This window comes from Dermacentor albipictus, chromosome 1, assembly GCF_038994185.2.
Source record: "Dermacentor albipictus isolate Rhodes 1998 colony chromosome 1, USDA_Dalb.pri_finalv2, whole genome shotgun sequence".
Classification (NCBI taxonomy): domain Eukaryota; kingdom Metazoa; phylum Arthropoda; class Arachnida; order Ixodida; family Ixodidae; genus Dermacentor; species Dermacentor albipictus.
Genome location: NC_091821.1, coordinates 345,629,988 through 345,647,613, shown reverse-complemented (window position 1 = coordinate 345,647,613; position 17,626 = coordinate 345,629,988). Strand labels below are relative to the sequence as shown.

The 17,626-nt window shown below is 42.6% G+C and overlaps 2 protein-coding genes across 7 annotated transcripts in view; one reads left to right on the top strand and one right to left on the bottom strand.

Annotated features, from left to right (window-relative positions):
* LOC135915707 (unconventional myosin-Ie-like) overlaps nucleotides 1-8,959 on the top strand; it is a 352,538-nt gene extending 343,579 nt beyond the window's left edge. For 2 of the 3 annotated variants that reach the window (XM_065448861.1, XM_065449014.1), the window contains 3 exons: nucleotides 855-984; nucleotides 6,642-6,817; nucleotides 8,255-8,959. In XM_065448861.1, the coding sequence (XP_065304933.1) occupies nucleotides 855-984; nucleotides 6,642-6,817; nucleotides 8,255-8,331 (383 nt within the window). In that variant the 3' untranslated portion in view covers nucleotides 8,332-8,959. The remainder of the gene's footprint in view (nucleotides 1-854; nucleotides 985-6,641; nucleotides 6,818-8,254) is intronic. The other variant, XM_065448929.2, reaches the window with a different exon arrangement.
* A 2,505-nt stretch (nucleotides 8,960-11,464) lies between these two features.
* On the bottom strand, nucleotides 11,465-17,480 carry SsRbeta (signal sequence receptor beta). 4 transcript variants are annotated; one of them, XM_065450571.2, is made up of 6 exons: nucleotides 17,327-17,480; nucleotides 15,632-15,795; nucleotides 15,086-15,184; nucleotides 13,876-13,987; nucleotides 12,211-12,288; nucleotides 11,465-11,692 (listed from the first exon to the last, which is right to left on the bottom strand). In XM_065450571.2, the coding sequence occupies exons 2-6, from the start codon at nucleotides 15,793-15,795 to the stop codon at nucleotides 11,576-11,578; spliced, it is 570 nt and encodes a 189-aa protein (XP_065306643.1). In that variant the 5' UTR covers nucleotides 17,327-17,480; the 3' UTR covers nucleotides 11,465-11,575. The 4 variants fall into 4 exon arrangements, with proteins under 4 accessions (XP_065306643.1, XP_065306694.1, XP_065306495.1 ...); XM_065450622.2 differs by having other exon boundaries at nucleotides 17,215-17,364; XM_065450423.2 differs by lacking the exon at nucleotides 17,327-17,480 and adding an exon at nucleotides 17,092-17,226.
* Between the last annotated feature and the right edge of the window lie 146 nt (nucleotides 17,481-17,626).

The following is a 17,626-nucleotide window of genomic DNA, read 5'->3' as shown; positions in this document are numbered from 1 at the left end:
CAAGTGGATATTTTTAACGATTAGATGCTTCCAAAAAACATTTTTCCTTGTTGTGTAGTGCAAGTGACACTTGGCTTATGCACCTGTCACCACATTTATTGATTAGGCAGGCCTCTGAAATGAGGTGGGCTTTTTCATGTTTATTTGTCCAGATTATGGGTGTGCAATCAAAAATGGGCTTGCAACTGCAAGCTGCGCAATCGGTGGCCAAATGTGATAGACCAGCGTTCTTTAATCTGGAGGATAGGATAGGATAGGAATAAACTTTATTTGTCCAACGGTTATTGCTGTTGGTCTTGCAACCTTTCGTTTATACACCTGCCTTTTTGGCCGATGTAACAAGATCCGCATGATGGGGAAATCTCGTAGAAAACATTATTGCGGCACTCCACGAATTTTGGTCTATGCTTTACCTTACATGAATTGTGCACAACCAAATCTGACATTTGTGCTCGTGATTGCACAGCTGGCACAGACTGGATAATTTCTTCGGACAAGAAAAACAACTCTAACACCATAACGGTTTGTGACATCTTTGAGGCCATATGCCAGCCTATGCACATAAGGAATAACTGCTGGCCTTTTGCGATCACCAACGATGTATCAACTCGCCCAGCTAGCTACCGTACTTAGATTTTGGCGGCAGTCTTACTGCCGAAGCAGCATCAGCGGATGAGGCCTCACGTTCTTATTTTCATGTGGCGCAGGCCTGGCACAATTCCCCACTAAAATGCCATTTTAGAACAGGATGGTGCAGAGTACCAGTCTTGGTGCAATTGGTGCAGCTGTTCCCTTTCTGCTTCATGCATCTGTCTCAGTGTGCACTGGGCTTAGTTGATGTTTTATTCTTTCAGCAGGTGCAAGCAGTGCGCAGAGGCATGCTCCAAACCTACCACGTACCGGTCATAGTCAGCACAAAAGAGTTTCCACAGAAGGAAATGGCACTTCAGATTACATGAGACCTCCTGAAGCAGGCATGTCAGGGTGAGCATGTTGATTCCTTCACCTTGGTCTTGCTGTATTTCAAGGGGTCCCAAACTAAATTCCTGTGATTGAAATCAATGGACGCTGTCCCCCTTATTCATTCACCTCTTATTTTTAACGGAACAGCAGACAGGCTCTTCATTTGACGCAACATATGTCTATGACCATTAGCCCTGAAGTTTGTGAGGAGCAACCATTGGAAGAAACTTGAAATATGTCAGCTCAACTACGATGAATCATAACTGTCATTGAGGGACACGTTGACTCTCACCTTGAAAGTAACCAGCTTCACTCTTTGTACTGTTCTGTTTGTACTGCTACATTGGTGTAATGAAACTTTTGTAAGCAGATAAAGAAGCCATGACATGGTCGTTGAACTGTCAGTTTATCATTGTAACCGAGAGTAAAGAGGCCAATACATTTGTACTACACACAATAAACTAGGCTGTCAGCGCATATCTTAACCTGAAATTTCAATTTGAATTCGCTGCTTTTAAGCCCCTCCCACCAAGAGCAACTGCCATTTTGGCTTGAATTGTGTGATGTTAGGAATTGTGGGGCCACCACCGTGTCAACTGCTTAGAACCAGTCAAAAATAAACACAATGGACATCTTGCTGTGCACGCCTTGGCAGCACACAACGGCACAGAAAAGGCGTTTCCATTGAATTGTGCCTCGCAATTTTTTCACTCGTGCGATAAAAGCAGCACAAACCACTGAACGCCTGCAGAAACTAGACTGACTGCCAAGATGCACATGTGAAAACAAAATAATGCATTGCTGCCATGATGTATTTCCAGCTCCTGCACTCGCTCCCAATGCTTGCAGTACATAAAAGCAAAGCCTCCATGATTGGCTCCCGTTACTCCTATAGCGCAGTCAGTGGGGGTATGATTAAATTCGTCACCAGTTATTGTTGCCAAACTGTACAGTTCAACTGCAGTGTAAAAAAAATTCAAATACAAATTGCACCGGATACACTCAACTTTTGCCAACTTGCTGTGGGACGCATACCATTTAAAACGTAATGCATATTTCAAGCTCAAAAATTGGGTGTCATGGCTGCTTTGTGTACATTTCTGGAGGGCCCATTCTTCTGCATGTAATGGAGACAAGATCCAGGATTTCCTCAATGCTTCTTGAAGGCTGGTGCTGCTCGTGGAGACCAAGAGGCTTGCAAACCACTGCTGTTGTTGATGCGTCAAAACTCTTTCCGTACCGAGCTTTTTGAAAGTATGAAGAGAGGATTGGCTTCACTGCATTGCACAGCGGAGAGTCTCCGACTTTCTGTAGTCCTCTTTGCAAAAAAATATCGCTTTGTAAATTCAGGAACAATACTGGGACAAGTGGGGCTCATGCTTATGGCTAGGGGTGTCATGTCCCTGAATTGTAGACTTGGTGTGGCACGTTTCAAAGCATGGAATAGTGCTGCTACTCTGCATTCCTCACACCAAGTATGTGAAGTGGTTGGTTTCACGGAGCATGAAATCTGTTAGTTCATTCATTGGAAACAATTCAAAATGTGGCACATAGTTCCCGTCCTCACTCACAGGTACCCTTATGCCAGGCGCGGCTGTGAAAACAAACCTTGTCCACTGCCGACATGTTGAGATGCTGTCGTCATCCGAATCCGACGACTCAGAGAAGATGTGCTGCTCAATATCGTCGCTGGCACTCCCAGAGGAAAATCAAACTTCTTCACTGTCCGACAAATGATCTGCAAACAAGCATTTTTTTTTTCCGGAGCGGAGTTGTTGCCAGCACGTGCATGCACGCAGGAGGACGCCATATTTAAATCCCAGTTGCCAGCAGCGAAACATTACTCGGCCAGAATGCAAGCTTTGAATGCATTTATTTTTTTACTGTGCCATCTGCTGGAGTCAAAAAGAACCAAACAAAATTTCTCAGGGTAACTTGACTCCGACAGTGCACAAGCGCTTGTTCCAGCGTAAATGAGCCCAGCTTGTCTTCAGTGGGAGCAGTACAAACCATGTGGACGAGCTCAGCTCATCTATGGCAGGGAAAGGGTTAAAGCGACAGGCAATTGCTCCAAACATGAATCGAGATAACCCTGCTGATGGAATGATTCCCTATCGTATTGGCTAAAATGAGATGTTTTTCTCATCAAATGTGGATTTATATTTTTAATTCATCACTAAAAGTTGCGGAATGTGACCTTTGGTGCCCCACACGGCAAAAACATGCAGCTGCATAAGAATTCCACGACATGACCTTATACTAATGTCTTTTAAGTGTCCTTCTACTGCTTTTTACTGCTCTAGTGTCTTTCTACTGCCTTTTAATTGGTATTGAAATGCAGTATACTTTCTATTATAAGCTTTTCCTGACTTACAATGCACTGATAAGCCTTCGTTTGTAGTGGGAAGAAAAGTGCCGCTGCCTTCGCCTTCATTTTCAATTAGTTTGGTTGGCTTTTCTATCAACAGAACAACGACTGGAACCAGCCATGATGTCGGCGTGCACTTGGGGAAAAACGGGGTACAAATATAAGAAATATCTGTACAACAATGCGAACTTATTGCACCAACTTTTTATTTTCGAAAGTGGTTGAAAAGGCCAAAATGTGTGTGGTTAACCACAGTTACACTCAATCCTGTGAAAGCAGAATGATGGGTGGCTCTCACAATTTGCGAAGCAGACTGTCGACATTGCTTTCACTTCTTAGCGTTGCTGAAGCAACTCTTACTTTTTTAGAGGCTGCTCAGATCGAAAAATTCTGCTTAATAATTATCCACATGCGTTTGGAAGTAACCGCTGCAGATGTAAACACTAGCGAATGTGAGCTTTGCTTTGCGCCATAAAAAGCTAGGTCATTAAAAATCGGTTGTCAATCCCTTCAAGAAAGAGTGCAAAAAATTCATCATTGAAACTATCTGCTATGTGAAATCAGTGTGTGTGCACTTGGGCACTTCAAAACGCAGCAAGCCAATGAAAAAAGACTGCTATGCATAATTGGCCAAACTTCACAAGCACTGTGCATGGTCCATTACATCAACATCCACACTCAATTGGGCTTGCAAGACGAGAGAGAAAGAGAGAGAGAGCTTTCTTAAAGAATGTTTCAGAACCCTTCATTGTTTGCAGGTGCTGGTACACAGCATAAATTGGACTCTGTGAAATGTTAACAAATGGGGGAGAGAAGAAAAAATGGCTGTGGCTTAGGTAAGGTTAAGCCCAGGATGCGAAGCATACTAACACATTAGGCCACCAGCCAACTTTAATTCTTAACCTCACCTACTCTTTCATTTCGGAGGAAAAAGGGGGAGAGGGGGAGAGAGGAGGAAGGGAAAAAGAAAAAAAAAATTCCTGCCTACTACTCAATTTAATGTACTCTTTCAGGATTTTACGTCTATACCAAGTGTACTACGATCCCCTTCTTCCATGTACACTTGCCCGCGCCCGCTTCTGCACGCGTCGCCCTCCTGTTTGCTATACCGATTTCGCCCCCCCCTTCCCCCTTACCCCTTTTTTAGTCTTTTTTTTTTTTTGAAACCCCCTCGACAACACATTCCGAAGTCAATATGCCTTTTTCGGCGCCTCAACCATCGCCTTCTGGATGCCGCCGTAACGACACCTACGTTAAGCGCGTGGGGCAGTGCCCCTTGAAAGACCATGCCGCTGCCTTTCAGTCTCCCCACCATTGCACCGCAGACTCCCCGTCGCCACCTTAACTATTTCAAAATTACTCGACCTATTGCTTGACCGGCCGTTCTAATGCCTCAAAAACATGCCGCCAACGACTCCCCCGGATTACCTCCTAACCCTTCGCATCCCCAACACGCTCCCAAGCCCCCGTATTCCTTAAAGATTTCATTTTTCTCTTTCTTTTTCTTTCACCCCCCCCCCCTTTGTTGTGTCTTGGTACGGCCCTGGCACCCCCCTGCTTTTTTTTTCTTTTTTTTTTCCTTCTTTTCCCCTTTTTTCTGCTTCTATTTCTTTTCTTTCCTCCCCGCGTGCCCACTCTCACGCTCTTGTCCCTTCGTCTTGAGAATGAGGCTCACAGACGTCGGACGGCAGCGCCTGTTCCCTCTTGTAATCTCTCTCTTTAAAACCAGCCGCCAGCGACAACACCCGCACGTGACGTCACTGCACTAACCCTTTAAAACTAACACGCCGAGGATGACGAGGCCGCCTTTGACGAAGATAGGTCCACCTATCGAAACGTTGGCCAGCCTGTCTGAGGTACTTCAACCCTGTTTTAAAAAAGTTTATACCACAGCCTTTATTTTAGTTGTTGAACCACTGTTTAGCCTGGTGAACTGCTGTTGCTTGGCTATATTTGGTTCGGCTAGACGAAGAAACAACTCATGCATTACTTCTTCGCCTTCAAGAGTGGAACGCGACAGCGTTCCCGTCGACCCGCCAAGGGGTGTAAGACAATGGGCTACAGGGCAGCGACTACGCGCCCCGCATTGGACGCGGTGAGCGTCGAGCAAAGCAGCGTTCGGCGCGGCAACGAAATGTGCGCCTGAGCAAGAGACGCACGCCTTAGAAACAGCGCGTTTCTAAGGCAACACCGCATTCACTAGAGGCGCTTTTGTACCGCTTTGAAGCGTTGTACTCGTGGCTCAGTGGTAGCGTCTCCGTCCCACACTCCGGAGACCCTGGTTCGATTCCCACCCAGCCCGTCTTGCAAGAGTTGAGCCAAAGCCACTTCTCCTCTGTCGTGACGTCACGGTGTCACGTGATTTCATGGTCACCGCCGCGCCTGAGGAGCTGGGTGGAGCCCTCGTAATATGCTTCGCATAAAAAATGAATGTCCAGCTTTTTTTTTTATTTACATGCCATGCTGCAATGCAGTAGGCTCATTCTTTCAAAGAATTGTAACTGAAGATCTCGATGTATTACTTCTTAAAGGTAAACTAAAGATATACGTACTAAGAAGGGTAGAAACTTGGGCATGCTAATAGTTCATGTTTAATATAAGAACAGCACTCTGTATGTATGTCTTTGTTTGTACCTGTTTCTTGTGCTGTTCTTATTTTAAATGTATATACATTAAATTAGTTTGATCTGCTATAGTATCTTGTCAATTACTCCATTTGCTTATCATTGGCAAAAGAGAGTGCTTTGTCAGTATACTTTGGTTTTGTGCCTAAACCACCATGACACAATGTAAGCAATACATCTTTCTTTATTATCAAACAGTTCGATAGTGGCAAGAGGATGCTGTCAAAATCCATGCTGCCATGGAGAGCTGATCTGGTCCTTCAACTCCTTAAGGGCTCATTTCCTTCAAGAAATATACCATAATTACTAATTTCTTTAATATAGTATGCTTTAATAACCTTGTTAGAGCATAGAAATATGTCTGCAGATCATGTGAAAAATATAATTCACCAAAAGCAGTGATGGTAGAATGCCTGTCACCTTCCGTGTTATGACAATCACTCATATCTAGCTGAAGTTGTCAAGATTCCTCAAGGAGTAAAGGCTGTGTCACCTCCTATTTATTGTGTTTGCATCGTTACTGCCTTATGAAGCCTGCGCTTGCAGCAAGACTGATCTGTTCGGAGTCCGAGGTGTGTAATGTACTACAATAGCGTACTTACTATTTCTTTTTAGTGTGATCCAAGGATTGAAGATTGCCAGAATTTCACTCAGCGCTGTGTTTTTGTGGATGTATGTCCTACTAGGGAAAAGCGGAAGAACTCCAAGAAAGCTCGGCCAGTTCCAGGTGGTGGTAAGCCAAAGCCTCCAAGCCGGCCAAAGCCTGCAGTCCCCACGTGCAAGGCTTTATACGCTTACGATCCTCAGGACACAGACGAGCTGGCAGTTGGAGAAGGCGACATCATTGAAATCCTCAAAGAAGGTTTGTATTTGTGCTGTCAAGGTTAATTATTGCTTTCCAGGTTGGCTTGGTTGGCTAAGGCAGTAAATGGGAGCAGACCAAGCTGGCACAGTTTAAGTACCCTTCAGAGAACTTGAAAATGCATAGTGAAATAAGGATGTGAAAGAAAAAATTATTAGTATGTTCCTCTTAGATGGCACTATGGTCTGAAACGGTAGTAAAATATTAAGCATCAATCTGCAAAATACACCTTGAAATATGTTGTTGCTTATTCCAAGAAAAATTAGGAATCTTAGGGGCTTGATTTTTTTGTTTGGCGCAACCATATGGAGCCAGTAGACCATAGACCCAAGGAATGCATATGGGAGATCAGTTGTATTTCTTATCGAAATGTAGAAACAATTAAGTATGAGAAGGAAAGCTAAATTAATGTAAAAAGTGACTACTAGGGTTTATTGGTGTGTTGCCTGGTCCTAAGTTCACATACTGTGTGACACCTGTGGGTTGACAGGATCTTCCACATCCACCGCCACACACCTGCACAAGAATGTGCACAGGGAGACAGATACCATAGCTCCATTGGTAAAGCCCTGCACTTGTCGTGCGGAAGTTGTGGGCTTGGCTCCCACTGTTGGCTGGCCGTCTTCCATTTTCCTTATTCTACATCTCGGTTAAAAACGCACTTAATTTATTGTATGCGTTCAATTAACTTCATTGTCTCTGGTGTCAGATGCTTGACTTTCCGTGTAATTTTGTTGCATGTGTGTAACAGAAGCTTCTAGGAAAAAGTAAAATGGGCAATTCCAGTGCATTTCACCTCAATTTTGCTCGGAGCATCTTGTGCTAATCGAAATGGAAAGGTCTGACCAGTTTCAATTTTGCTGTTGTGACATGGCTCGTAGTGAATAATTAAGAAGTTAATGTTAAGGCAATGATTGTGAGAAATGCTGCTGTGGAGGGCTCCAGTTTAATTTTGACCACCTAAAGTTCTTCAGTGGGCACCCAAAGCATGATACTTGAGTGTTTTTGCATTGTGGTCCTATAGGAATGCAGCCAGTGCAGCCGGTATGAAACTTCTGACGTCTTGTTCAGCAGAAGATTAGCCAGGTTCACAGGTTAGCCATAACCACTGTGCCATCACAGCAAATTGTTGTTGATTGACTAACTGTAGCCTATTTCTCATGTAAGTGATATCCATGTTTTCAACTAATGCAACTCAGCTGACATTGTTGCATTGCCTGCCACAGGCATTTTCTTCAAGTCACTTTTAAAAGACCTACCGAAGAAAGCAAGTGGCAAATGCAGATTTGTGGGCTTGTGCTTGATTCACTTTCTGTGTTGTTTGTAAATTCCGTAGCATTGATTTACACATATCTCTGTTCTGGGAGGATTGCTTGATCTTGTACTACATTCAGTACCTTTTTATGTCTACACTGTGGAATTAATGTCACTTTGCAGATCCATCAGGCTGGTGGCTTGGGCGACTAAGAGGCAAGGAGGGGCTCTTCCCTGCCAATTACGTGGAGCGTATCTGATCCTGTGTGTTACACACATTTCCTACTTTTCCTTTGCATCACGCTTGAAAGCAGCAAATTGTCAAGTGTGATTAAAAGCCATAAGACCTCAAAGACATTCTTCATGGGGATTCTGCTTATGTTGTGAAAGGTGGAGTTTGCATCTTTCATTGAGTGGTAACTGGAGAGGCCTAGATGAATGCTGGGATATGTACTCTCTTGTTGTGTTAGTACTATATGATGAAAGTGAAGATGTTTCAATGCCATGAATGTGCACAGCTCCAGAGCACCATTAACAAGATCTCTGGTTTAGCAAGCACAAATGCTGGGTCACTTTGTAATTTTCCATGAAGCTTGCAGTATGAAGGACACTAGGTGAAGGAAAAGAACACGTTGGGTTAAAAAAAAAAGGATATAAGTGTTGAGGTGGTCAGAACTGTTTTCTTCAGCCTAGTGTCTTTTGCGCTGTAGCCACTAGTTTTGCAAAAGCATTACAAATGTAAATGTTTGCAAGTGCTTTTTTTTTTCCCCTTTGTGCATGCCTAACCTTGCAGAGCTGTGTAAAGATTGTGAACAAATGTCCTTTTCTTTGCCTGTGCTTGTCACAAAAGAAAGCTGTCATTAAAGTTTTCTTTTCTTTTTCTTCGGACATTGCTTGCACGTGCTGTGTGTATTACAATTCATAAGTGCAACAGCAACTTGCATCAATTTGCTTCATCAACCTAGAGTTCATTCAGTCCCACCGTTTTCCAGGAATACGCAACACATTCTGTCAATTGAGTCTCGCAGGACCTTTTATTGGTAGGTGTGAAGCGTGTCTGGTACAGTGGAATCACAGTATAACTTCACGGACGTAATAACAATAAAAAAAAAAGAACCCCGAGATATTTCATGCCAATGTCAATGTGTAACGAATATATATGCTTATGACAAGTATTGGATGTAGCAAAGGCATAGCTTATTCCGTAGTCGCAGAATATGCTCTCCATTATGAGTTGATGGCAATACTGCAAACAAAGCTGTGTGCTGTGCCTGCCTCACTTTTCCCATGATCATGCCAAGTTTCTTTCATATTCAGTGGCACAACTTTACATCACACTACCCATTTCACAGGCACTGTGCCCGTGAAATGATACTGCTCTTATTTTGCACCATCAGATGGCTCCACCACCGCACTGTTGATTCTCTGCTTTTGCTGGAGCAGCCTACCATGTTTGTTCCAGTGTGAGAGTGAATACAACAGGGACATCAAAAAGCTGAAGGGCAGAAAAGCCTTTTGAACTATATTGATCTGTGTGCACAGGAATATACACGAAAGGGGAAAAATTATCATCCACCCAATAGTTGCAAAAGTCTGTAAAGAAAAGTCGTATCGGCTTTTCAATTTCGTGGTCGCCCTTTGTAGCTTCGTGCTCCCATAGGGCGAATGGCAATTTCTTCTCTTTTATGAAATCTTCACAACTGCAGACTACAGAACTTATTCGCCATATACAGTGTGCTTCAAGTTGCCAATTATTGCGACCTTGCTCTGCCATTTGCTAGCCTCCTGGTTAGCTCATATGGAAGAGCGACTGCCCTGGAAAGTTTTGACCAGACTTTGATCCCTGTGTCAGGATGAATTTTTCCAAGTGCAAAGCTTTCCCTTGTAGCTACATGCTCACTGTCAGGTGGATGACACTTCGTTCATTTTGTCACTCTTCTTCAGTGAAGATATGACAGCGTCAACTGCAGTTGTGATGTTCCAGAGGTTTAATGAAGTTCTGACATATTTGGATTTCACCTTGTTTTAAATTCCGTGCCTCTAAACAATAAAAAAGTTGTTACATTGCCTTTTCTCATAGCAACCACAATATCAAGCACACAATTAGATACTATAAGTAGTGAGATGCTGAATTTTTGTCAGATGAAGTTTTGATGCACAGAAATATGTTTTGATGATAAGACTAACATCAGCTTGCCAATTTGGCTACACTGTGTGGCTATATTCCATTATAATGCATGCAGTAACTTGGCAATTGTCTACCGATTGAACACATGTTGATCTATATCATCATATGGTAGTTCAACAGCCCAACTTCACACTAACATGCCTAATTTTTGTGTATGAACCATTGCCATTTGTACATTAATTTCAAAGTAATTTGCACCTTCTTGGACACCGTGATTGGGAAGCAAATGCGTGGTTTCATACAGGGCTGTATGATGCATCTATGTGACTTTGTCTGCTGCCATGTCTGCAGGGATGGCAGGATTTGTAATGAAGTTCCATTTTAAGAGGAAGCTTTAGCTCAAGTGCTCCTATCTAAATACACGTAAAAGGAGAATTCGTTTTTTTCGGCAACCATTGCACCAAATTTGACGGGGTTTGTTGCATTTAAAAGAAAAACTTAAAATCTAGTGACTGTTGGTTTCGAGTTTCTGATTTAGGTCCTCAAATTTTTATTGAAAATTGGCAAAAATCACAAATTTTCAGAAAACAAAAATATCAAGTTTACAACTCCATAACTCGGCAAGAAAAAAATGATATTGCAGTTCTGTGAGTTGTACCTAATAACACATCTAAAGCGGACAAATTTGACATCTTACACATCAGTCTCAAAATATTTATTAATATGTAATTACAACTTTTGCAGAACCCTCGTAAACAATGTAACAAATTCATGTAAGATGTAAAATTACATATGAAATTTGTCCGCTTTGAATGATCTAACGGATGCCATTTACAGAACCGTGATATCTGTTCTTAATGCAGAGCTATTAGTTTATAGACTTCATGCTTCTATATTTTTCAAACTTCTGAATTTTTGAAAATTTTTTAAACAAAATTCAAGCCCTAAATTAAAATTCTGCTTCCAACAGTCACTAGAATATAACTTTATCTCTCAAATGCAACAAATTTCATCAAACTCGTTCCAGGGGTTATCTCAGAAAAACATTTTTGCGCTTTTACATGTATTTGAATAGGCCGCGTCGGAGTTGGGCCCGAGCTAAAGCTTCCTCTTAACATGCAATGCATATTGCACTCTCTAACCTTAAAAGTTATGAGAAAGGTATAGCATTTCTTAAATTGTTTTCTGATGTACTTGGTAACCAGTGACACGTTCAGTAGCGATGTATTTACAGCATGCCTAGTAAGAACAGAAAACACTGCCGATCGTACACAAATGTAGATTTTGTGTTTTAATACAAAAACACTGAGGGACATTAAAAAAAAATAATAACAGGTACTGCAATGCACCCTTCCAAACCCACATTCATAAGTGTCCTAGTGCTTCTTGAATTGCTTCACGATGGCTTCATATTTCGACTTGCTGTTGAACCAAAGCACAAATGGGATTCCGAGAGATGGCAGTGTCATAATGGCAAAAGCCAGCCAGTCAGTCTGCAAAAAATGAATGTTGATCTTAAGACACTGAGCAGTGTCCTAAACTAACGGCACTTTTACATATGTGAACAAAAGTGGGACAGCAGTTCCACGCAGCTGAAGCATACATGACACGGCACCCTTTTTGGCCTTTGGAGGTGCTGTTGCAGAGAGACAAATACAAACTGAACATGATGGGCACTAAATACCATAAATGACAAAATTTTCTAGTTCCCATTTCTATGTGAATGCAGAATCGCAACCTGGTGAGTAATCAGCACATTAAATTGCAAATGCACATTTTTTTTTTATTTGGCTCCCAAATTATTCAGAAACTTCATACCAAGATGAAAATTGGAAATAAGCACACAAATAGAAAGTTCTTTGCTGTACTTCAGTATGTTTCATCACCACATCAAGGTGTACATAGTGCTTTTATTTTTAAATTTTTGTAACAACAGTAAAATATACAAACAACAGAGGTGATACAGTGCCACAGCTTCATGAATAATTTCTTGTACTTGAAAGCCACTTACCACATGGGGCGAGAACTTCCTGTCGAAGTCGCGCACTGGCATAATTCCACCTTGCCCTGGCTCAGCGGTGTGGGCAAACTGAAAACAAATTTACCAATGAATTAGTCAATCTGAGTGCTGAATAAGGGATTTCAATACCTGAACATAGTCGAAGGGGGAAGACTATAAGAAGAAGAAAAGCATTCAAGGTTTGAAAGTCGTTCTTGCTTTCATCACCTTTCTCACTGCTTCTACGTGGGATTCATCTTCACTCAGGTATTTGCAAAATGTTCAGACTCAGTCTTGTGTCGATTCGCTCATAGCTTCTGTACCAACTTTGTCTTCAGTTGGCCTTCTATTACTCCATCTTTGGCCCTAATTTACACAAATTTTGGTCCAATCAAGAATGTCCGAAATCTTGGAAAACTTGCAATGAATACCTTCAGATGTTCAACTACATTCCAAATCAAATCCTGTCTCCGTATCTATCCTCATTTGCCCATGACGACCACTTGAGGCTGCGATGAGCGTAATGTTACATTTCACACATTACGTAGACAAAACAGTTTCCGTAGCACTTAACTAGAAAAAACAAAATGTGAAAACAAAGGCATATGCAGTAGATAGGCAACCCACACTCATCAGATTAGGACGGCCCATAATGGCCAGAAACGACAAAGCAACTAACTGTTTAGCAGATCCAAGCACTTCACTGTGCATGTCAACTTTTCATGCCAACAATGAAAAGTTTTTCAGAGGCATACATAAATTTTAACAGAAGGGAATTCCAAGTTTCCTTAAACAGTTTGTCATGCTATATTTTTGAAGTGATGCTCAAGATATATAATGCAAGGTGTTTTCTTGGAACTGGCATTTCAGGAAAAAGTGTTGTATTTTAGGAATTGCAGTACTTCTATCAGAATAATTTGAGTTATAAATTTACATGCTGGAGTATTTTTTTATTTTTATTTCTTTTTCTTTTTTTTTTGTTATGGAATAGCCTGTGACAAGTGAAAGTCTGCCAAAAACGTTTCCATTTCCTTAGTTCAGTAAACTATTGACACCTTTTTTACTTGCAAAATATGGTTTTAAATGGAAACATGCATAAGTACGGTAATTTCTGACTTCCACTGCTTTGATGAAACACAGCAGCATTTGCAGCAACAGCTTTTCCGTCGTTAGAAGGACACAAAATTGGGAATGCATCACAATCAATAAGTTCAAAACTCATCAGTTATGTGTTGCACCAATGCCTCCTTTACTAGCTGCCTTCCGCATGAGCCGAGAAGCTGGTTTCTGCCCCTCTCCTCTCTCCTCCTCTCCACCCGGGTCGGCTGCGAGCGCTACCTACAGTGGTCGCTGCAAACCTAAATCACGTAGCTGTGCCTCAGAGATTTTAGCGGCGTCTCTTGCGATCCCAGAGGCTGGACCCACGGTCTCTCATCAAGCCATTGATCGAGCGCACGCCAGCCTAGTAATCGTCACTTCCTCCGCAACAGGAAGTGGGTCGGCAGCGAGCGCTGTCTCTCCGTGACTACCCTGAACTACGGGAACCTCCGCTCCAGTAGGAAGACTAGCGACGCAGCAGGCATCTAGTAAAGGAGGCATTGGTTGCACTCAGGGCCACATTGCACGGAGTAATGTTTCTTTGTCCCAACGTGACAGATCAATAAAAGGCAGGCAAACCTGTATCTCTTGGCTGTCCTCAGAAGTCCTGTAGGAAACATCAGCACTTGTGAAGTTGAAGTAGCCAAATGTCAGAGGCCTGATGACGACAGTGTGAGTGACATTGCTGCCGCTGTGCGCTTCAGTTGAGGAAGACTGTTGTGCATGCTGAACATGTTTCATATCACAGATAACTTGGTAATAATTTTTGCACTCACCTAGTTTGTGCATTTTTTGTGAGTGGCTGAAATTAGCAAAAGCTTCATACTCGCAGATAATTCATGAGACTAGCATTTTTCCAGTAACAAGACCTTTAGCAGAATAGCTGGCTCACAGGATTTAGTTTGCACATGATTTTGCAACACATACACATGTACTGTCAGCCAAAAGAAGTAAACGGACCACGACTTATGTGGCCGGAGCGGCTGCGGAGCCACATCGGGGTGCTGCTATCTCGCTCCGCATGCATATAGCAAGAGTGCCCAGAGTGATGCCAGACTTCGCTCTCACTCTCAGGCGGGGCGCCTTGTCACGCTTGATGAATTTCTAGTGTGGCGTTCGGTTGCTCTGGTGCTGACAATTGCAACGAAGTGGACTGTGCATTACCGGTAGTCTAGCACAAGGCGCTGTCGCACAGTGGCAGACGGCAGCCGGGCATCAAACCGTGGCACTGAGAAGGAACGAAGGCCCGTTCTGATTGGTGTTTTGCTTATATTCACCTTATCTTTCATATTAGTGCATGTTGCTGGCGTCCACCGCTGCTCAATTTTAGACAACAGAAGTAGCCGCAACGTCGTGTAGTGGTAAATACTATCAAAATAACCAAATCACTATCAAATTCTGGATAGCTCCAACAGTTTAAGGGAGGCTGCCTCAAAGCTAAACATAGTGAAAAGCAGCAAGGACTACAACCAGTTCGTATCTTGTACCTCACCAGGACCTTGCCAATTCATACAAAAATAAGTATGATGCCTGCGAGCCCACACGAGTGCTGCGAGCATGATAAAATCATGCTATTCACTTGACAGTTGTTTTCCTTCGCAGCCTTAATAATGAAGTGGTACAATTACATGTGCATAATGTAGAGACAGCCATATAAAGTCAATCCTGCTGAATGCAAAACTATCCTGCTGTTCTCCAAAAGTGTTCATGATGCCATTACAAAATACTGCCTGCATTTTCACACTACAAGCCACCAAAGGCTATGCATACAGCCTTTTATGAAGGATACGGAGCAAGCCTGTTGAGCTTGAAGCTCAGAAGACCACTCGTGACCTCGAAGTATGCAGGATTGAAGGAGTTGTCAGACACCTTAATGTCCAATGCTGCACTGTAAGAAAGGAGGAAAAGGGAGAGCACTTATGAGTGAGTGAGAATTATGAGAATTAAACGACCATTTCTGCAAACAGCCTGAGCAGCTTCACTATGTTTGTTATGATAGAGAAAACAGTGTTTAGTTCCTAACACTCCCTATACCTTTTAAAACTGACCTGCACAATTTGTACACATTTGCCTCGCTGGAAGACTGACATGTAACCACGGAGCACCAAGATACTTGAAACACCACCACAACTTGAAACACCACTAAAGCTACAGATACACTAAATTAGATTAGCCACAGCACTACATTTCGCACCCTTCCTTTAACCCGCTGCAGAAGCATGAATATACAAATAAAGGATGCAAGAATGCTAGCTCTACACACTTTTACAGCATGTTCAATCTTCTAACATCAAGCAAATGATGACAGACAGGTGCACAAGGGAATGTGCATTACCTCCCACCAACATTGTAGATGTTGTAGTCAACAATGATGTCTTTGCCCTCAACAAGAAATTTGTTGAGTATCCGCTTCTGTACAAGTAGCCGTGCCTCTGTGACCTCTTCCTCTGCCGCGTGAACCAACAACAGGCAGAGGATGCCAGCAAAGATTCTCAGCATCTGCGGTGACAAAGCACAAGACAGCCTTTAGTCACCCGACTCTATGGGCAAAATAGAATGCAGGAACCACAGAATGAGAAGGTTCAGAGTTATGCAAGATAAAAAAAAAAGAATACCGTTCAATTTCAATGTAGCCATCACTCCGATACTTCAGTGACACATATTTCTCCAAAACAGGCTCAGCGCTCAAATTTAATGTGCAACTGACATGCACTGCTGTTAAATAGATTCTCTAAAGCAACGTTCATTGAGAAGCCTTCACCTGAACTCTAGGATGCCGCACACAAGCAGCCTTTCAGCAAGTTTAATTATAAACGTGATAGAAAACATTCTGAAATATTCAGCAACTTAGCACAATTTTAACAGTTGCTTAAGAATCCCAGCTGCAATAAGCGGCTCTTGATGAGCACAGAGTTTAATACTCTACGCAATAATCACTGATTGCGCATGATCTTGTGATGACCTAGCTTTTCGGTCCTAATCGACGAATAAATCGTCGGAAGGGCAAATTTGCCGGATCCACATAGTGCACTTGAATAAAACTGGTATAAGAAACAAATCAGCTGTAAGCGCCGCATGCCGACTATAAAGCTAGTGTGTGCTAAGCAAACGTCGCGAACAGGTGGGCGCCTTCATGCAACAGCCAATGGGACTCCTGCTAACGGGGTAGCGCACCTTTCCTACAAGACAGTTTCACCACAGCAAAACTTTATAAAAGTCTAAGGATGTAAATTCTGTCATAACGTGAACTACAAACTGCAGAAAGACTCCTTTAGGATCCAGCTGTCAAACTTGAAACTATCAATTCGATTCACGCGGACCACGCCGTTCGCATGAAACGAAAGCACTTGTTAGCATGCACACAAAACGACACAGGCAACGCCATTTATTTGTTCCCACCAAAATACACAAGAAAAGCTTTTACATTAATGATGTTGAACCTTTAAGCATATTTGACGAAATGAAGCACGTGCCCCAGTCGACCGTGTTGATATGTTGGTAACACATTGCAAAGTAACAATGCAATTATGCCATCGACAGTTAGGGAGAAATCGCTAGGCTTATTTTGTTCTAGGAGTTTCTGCATCTCGACTATGTCAACATTCGTAAATATAAATGACAATGCAGAGACAAATGCACATTACCAAGGATTGCCCACTGCACTTCCTCGCGACAGGAGAACCACAGGGTGCACTGACATATCGCGATTTCAAAGACGGTCGAAAAGTTTTCATTTTCCAGCACATTAGTCCTGTTCGCACTCAACTCTACAAACTAAACTAAACAGAAGTGTACCGTGATCGGGTTATTAGGTGAGAGCAGGCTGTTTTTCGATGAGTAAACACGGCGAGCATAGGCAGGCGTATCCGGAAAAAGGGCGAAAACTTCAACCATCGAACGCATCTACGAAAACCTTACCTTGAAATCTATATAGTGACCGTAAAATAAGTAGGCAAGTTGAGTAACAGAGGTTGGGACAGCGGCTATGGACGCGAAAAAGCGCGTGCTACGAAGAGAGCTTGTTACATACCGTGACAACGTGTACAGCGGCGCTTGACCGAAAAGACGACGCGTTTGGTTCAACGTTGCCAGGTGCGTTGCAAAATTCTCCAAATCTACCAAAACGTTCTTTTTAACACGCTTTCTTTGACAAAGCAGAATTAGAACAACAAATGCTCAAAAATTAAACTGTCGTTACAGTTTTTAGAGAACATAATAATTTTATTGCATGCCAATTTAGCAGTGTGTCATTGCACTCCGTGGCGACGGCTTAAATATAAAGTTCAACCTGCTCTCTCTAGCATGTCAGCAAGGGATGAGGGAGCATTAT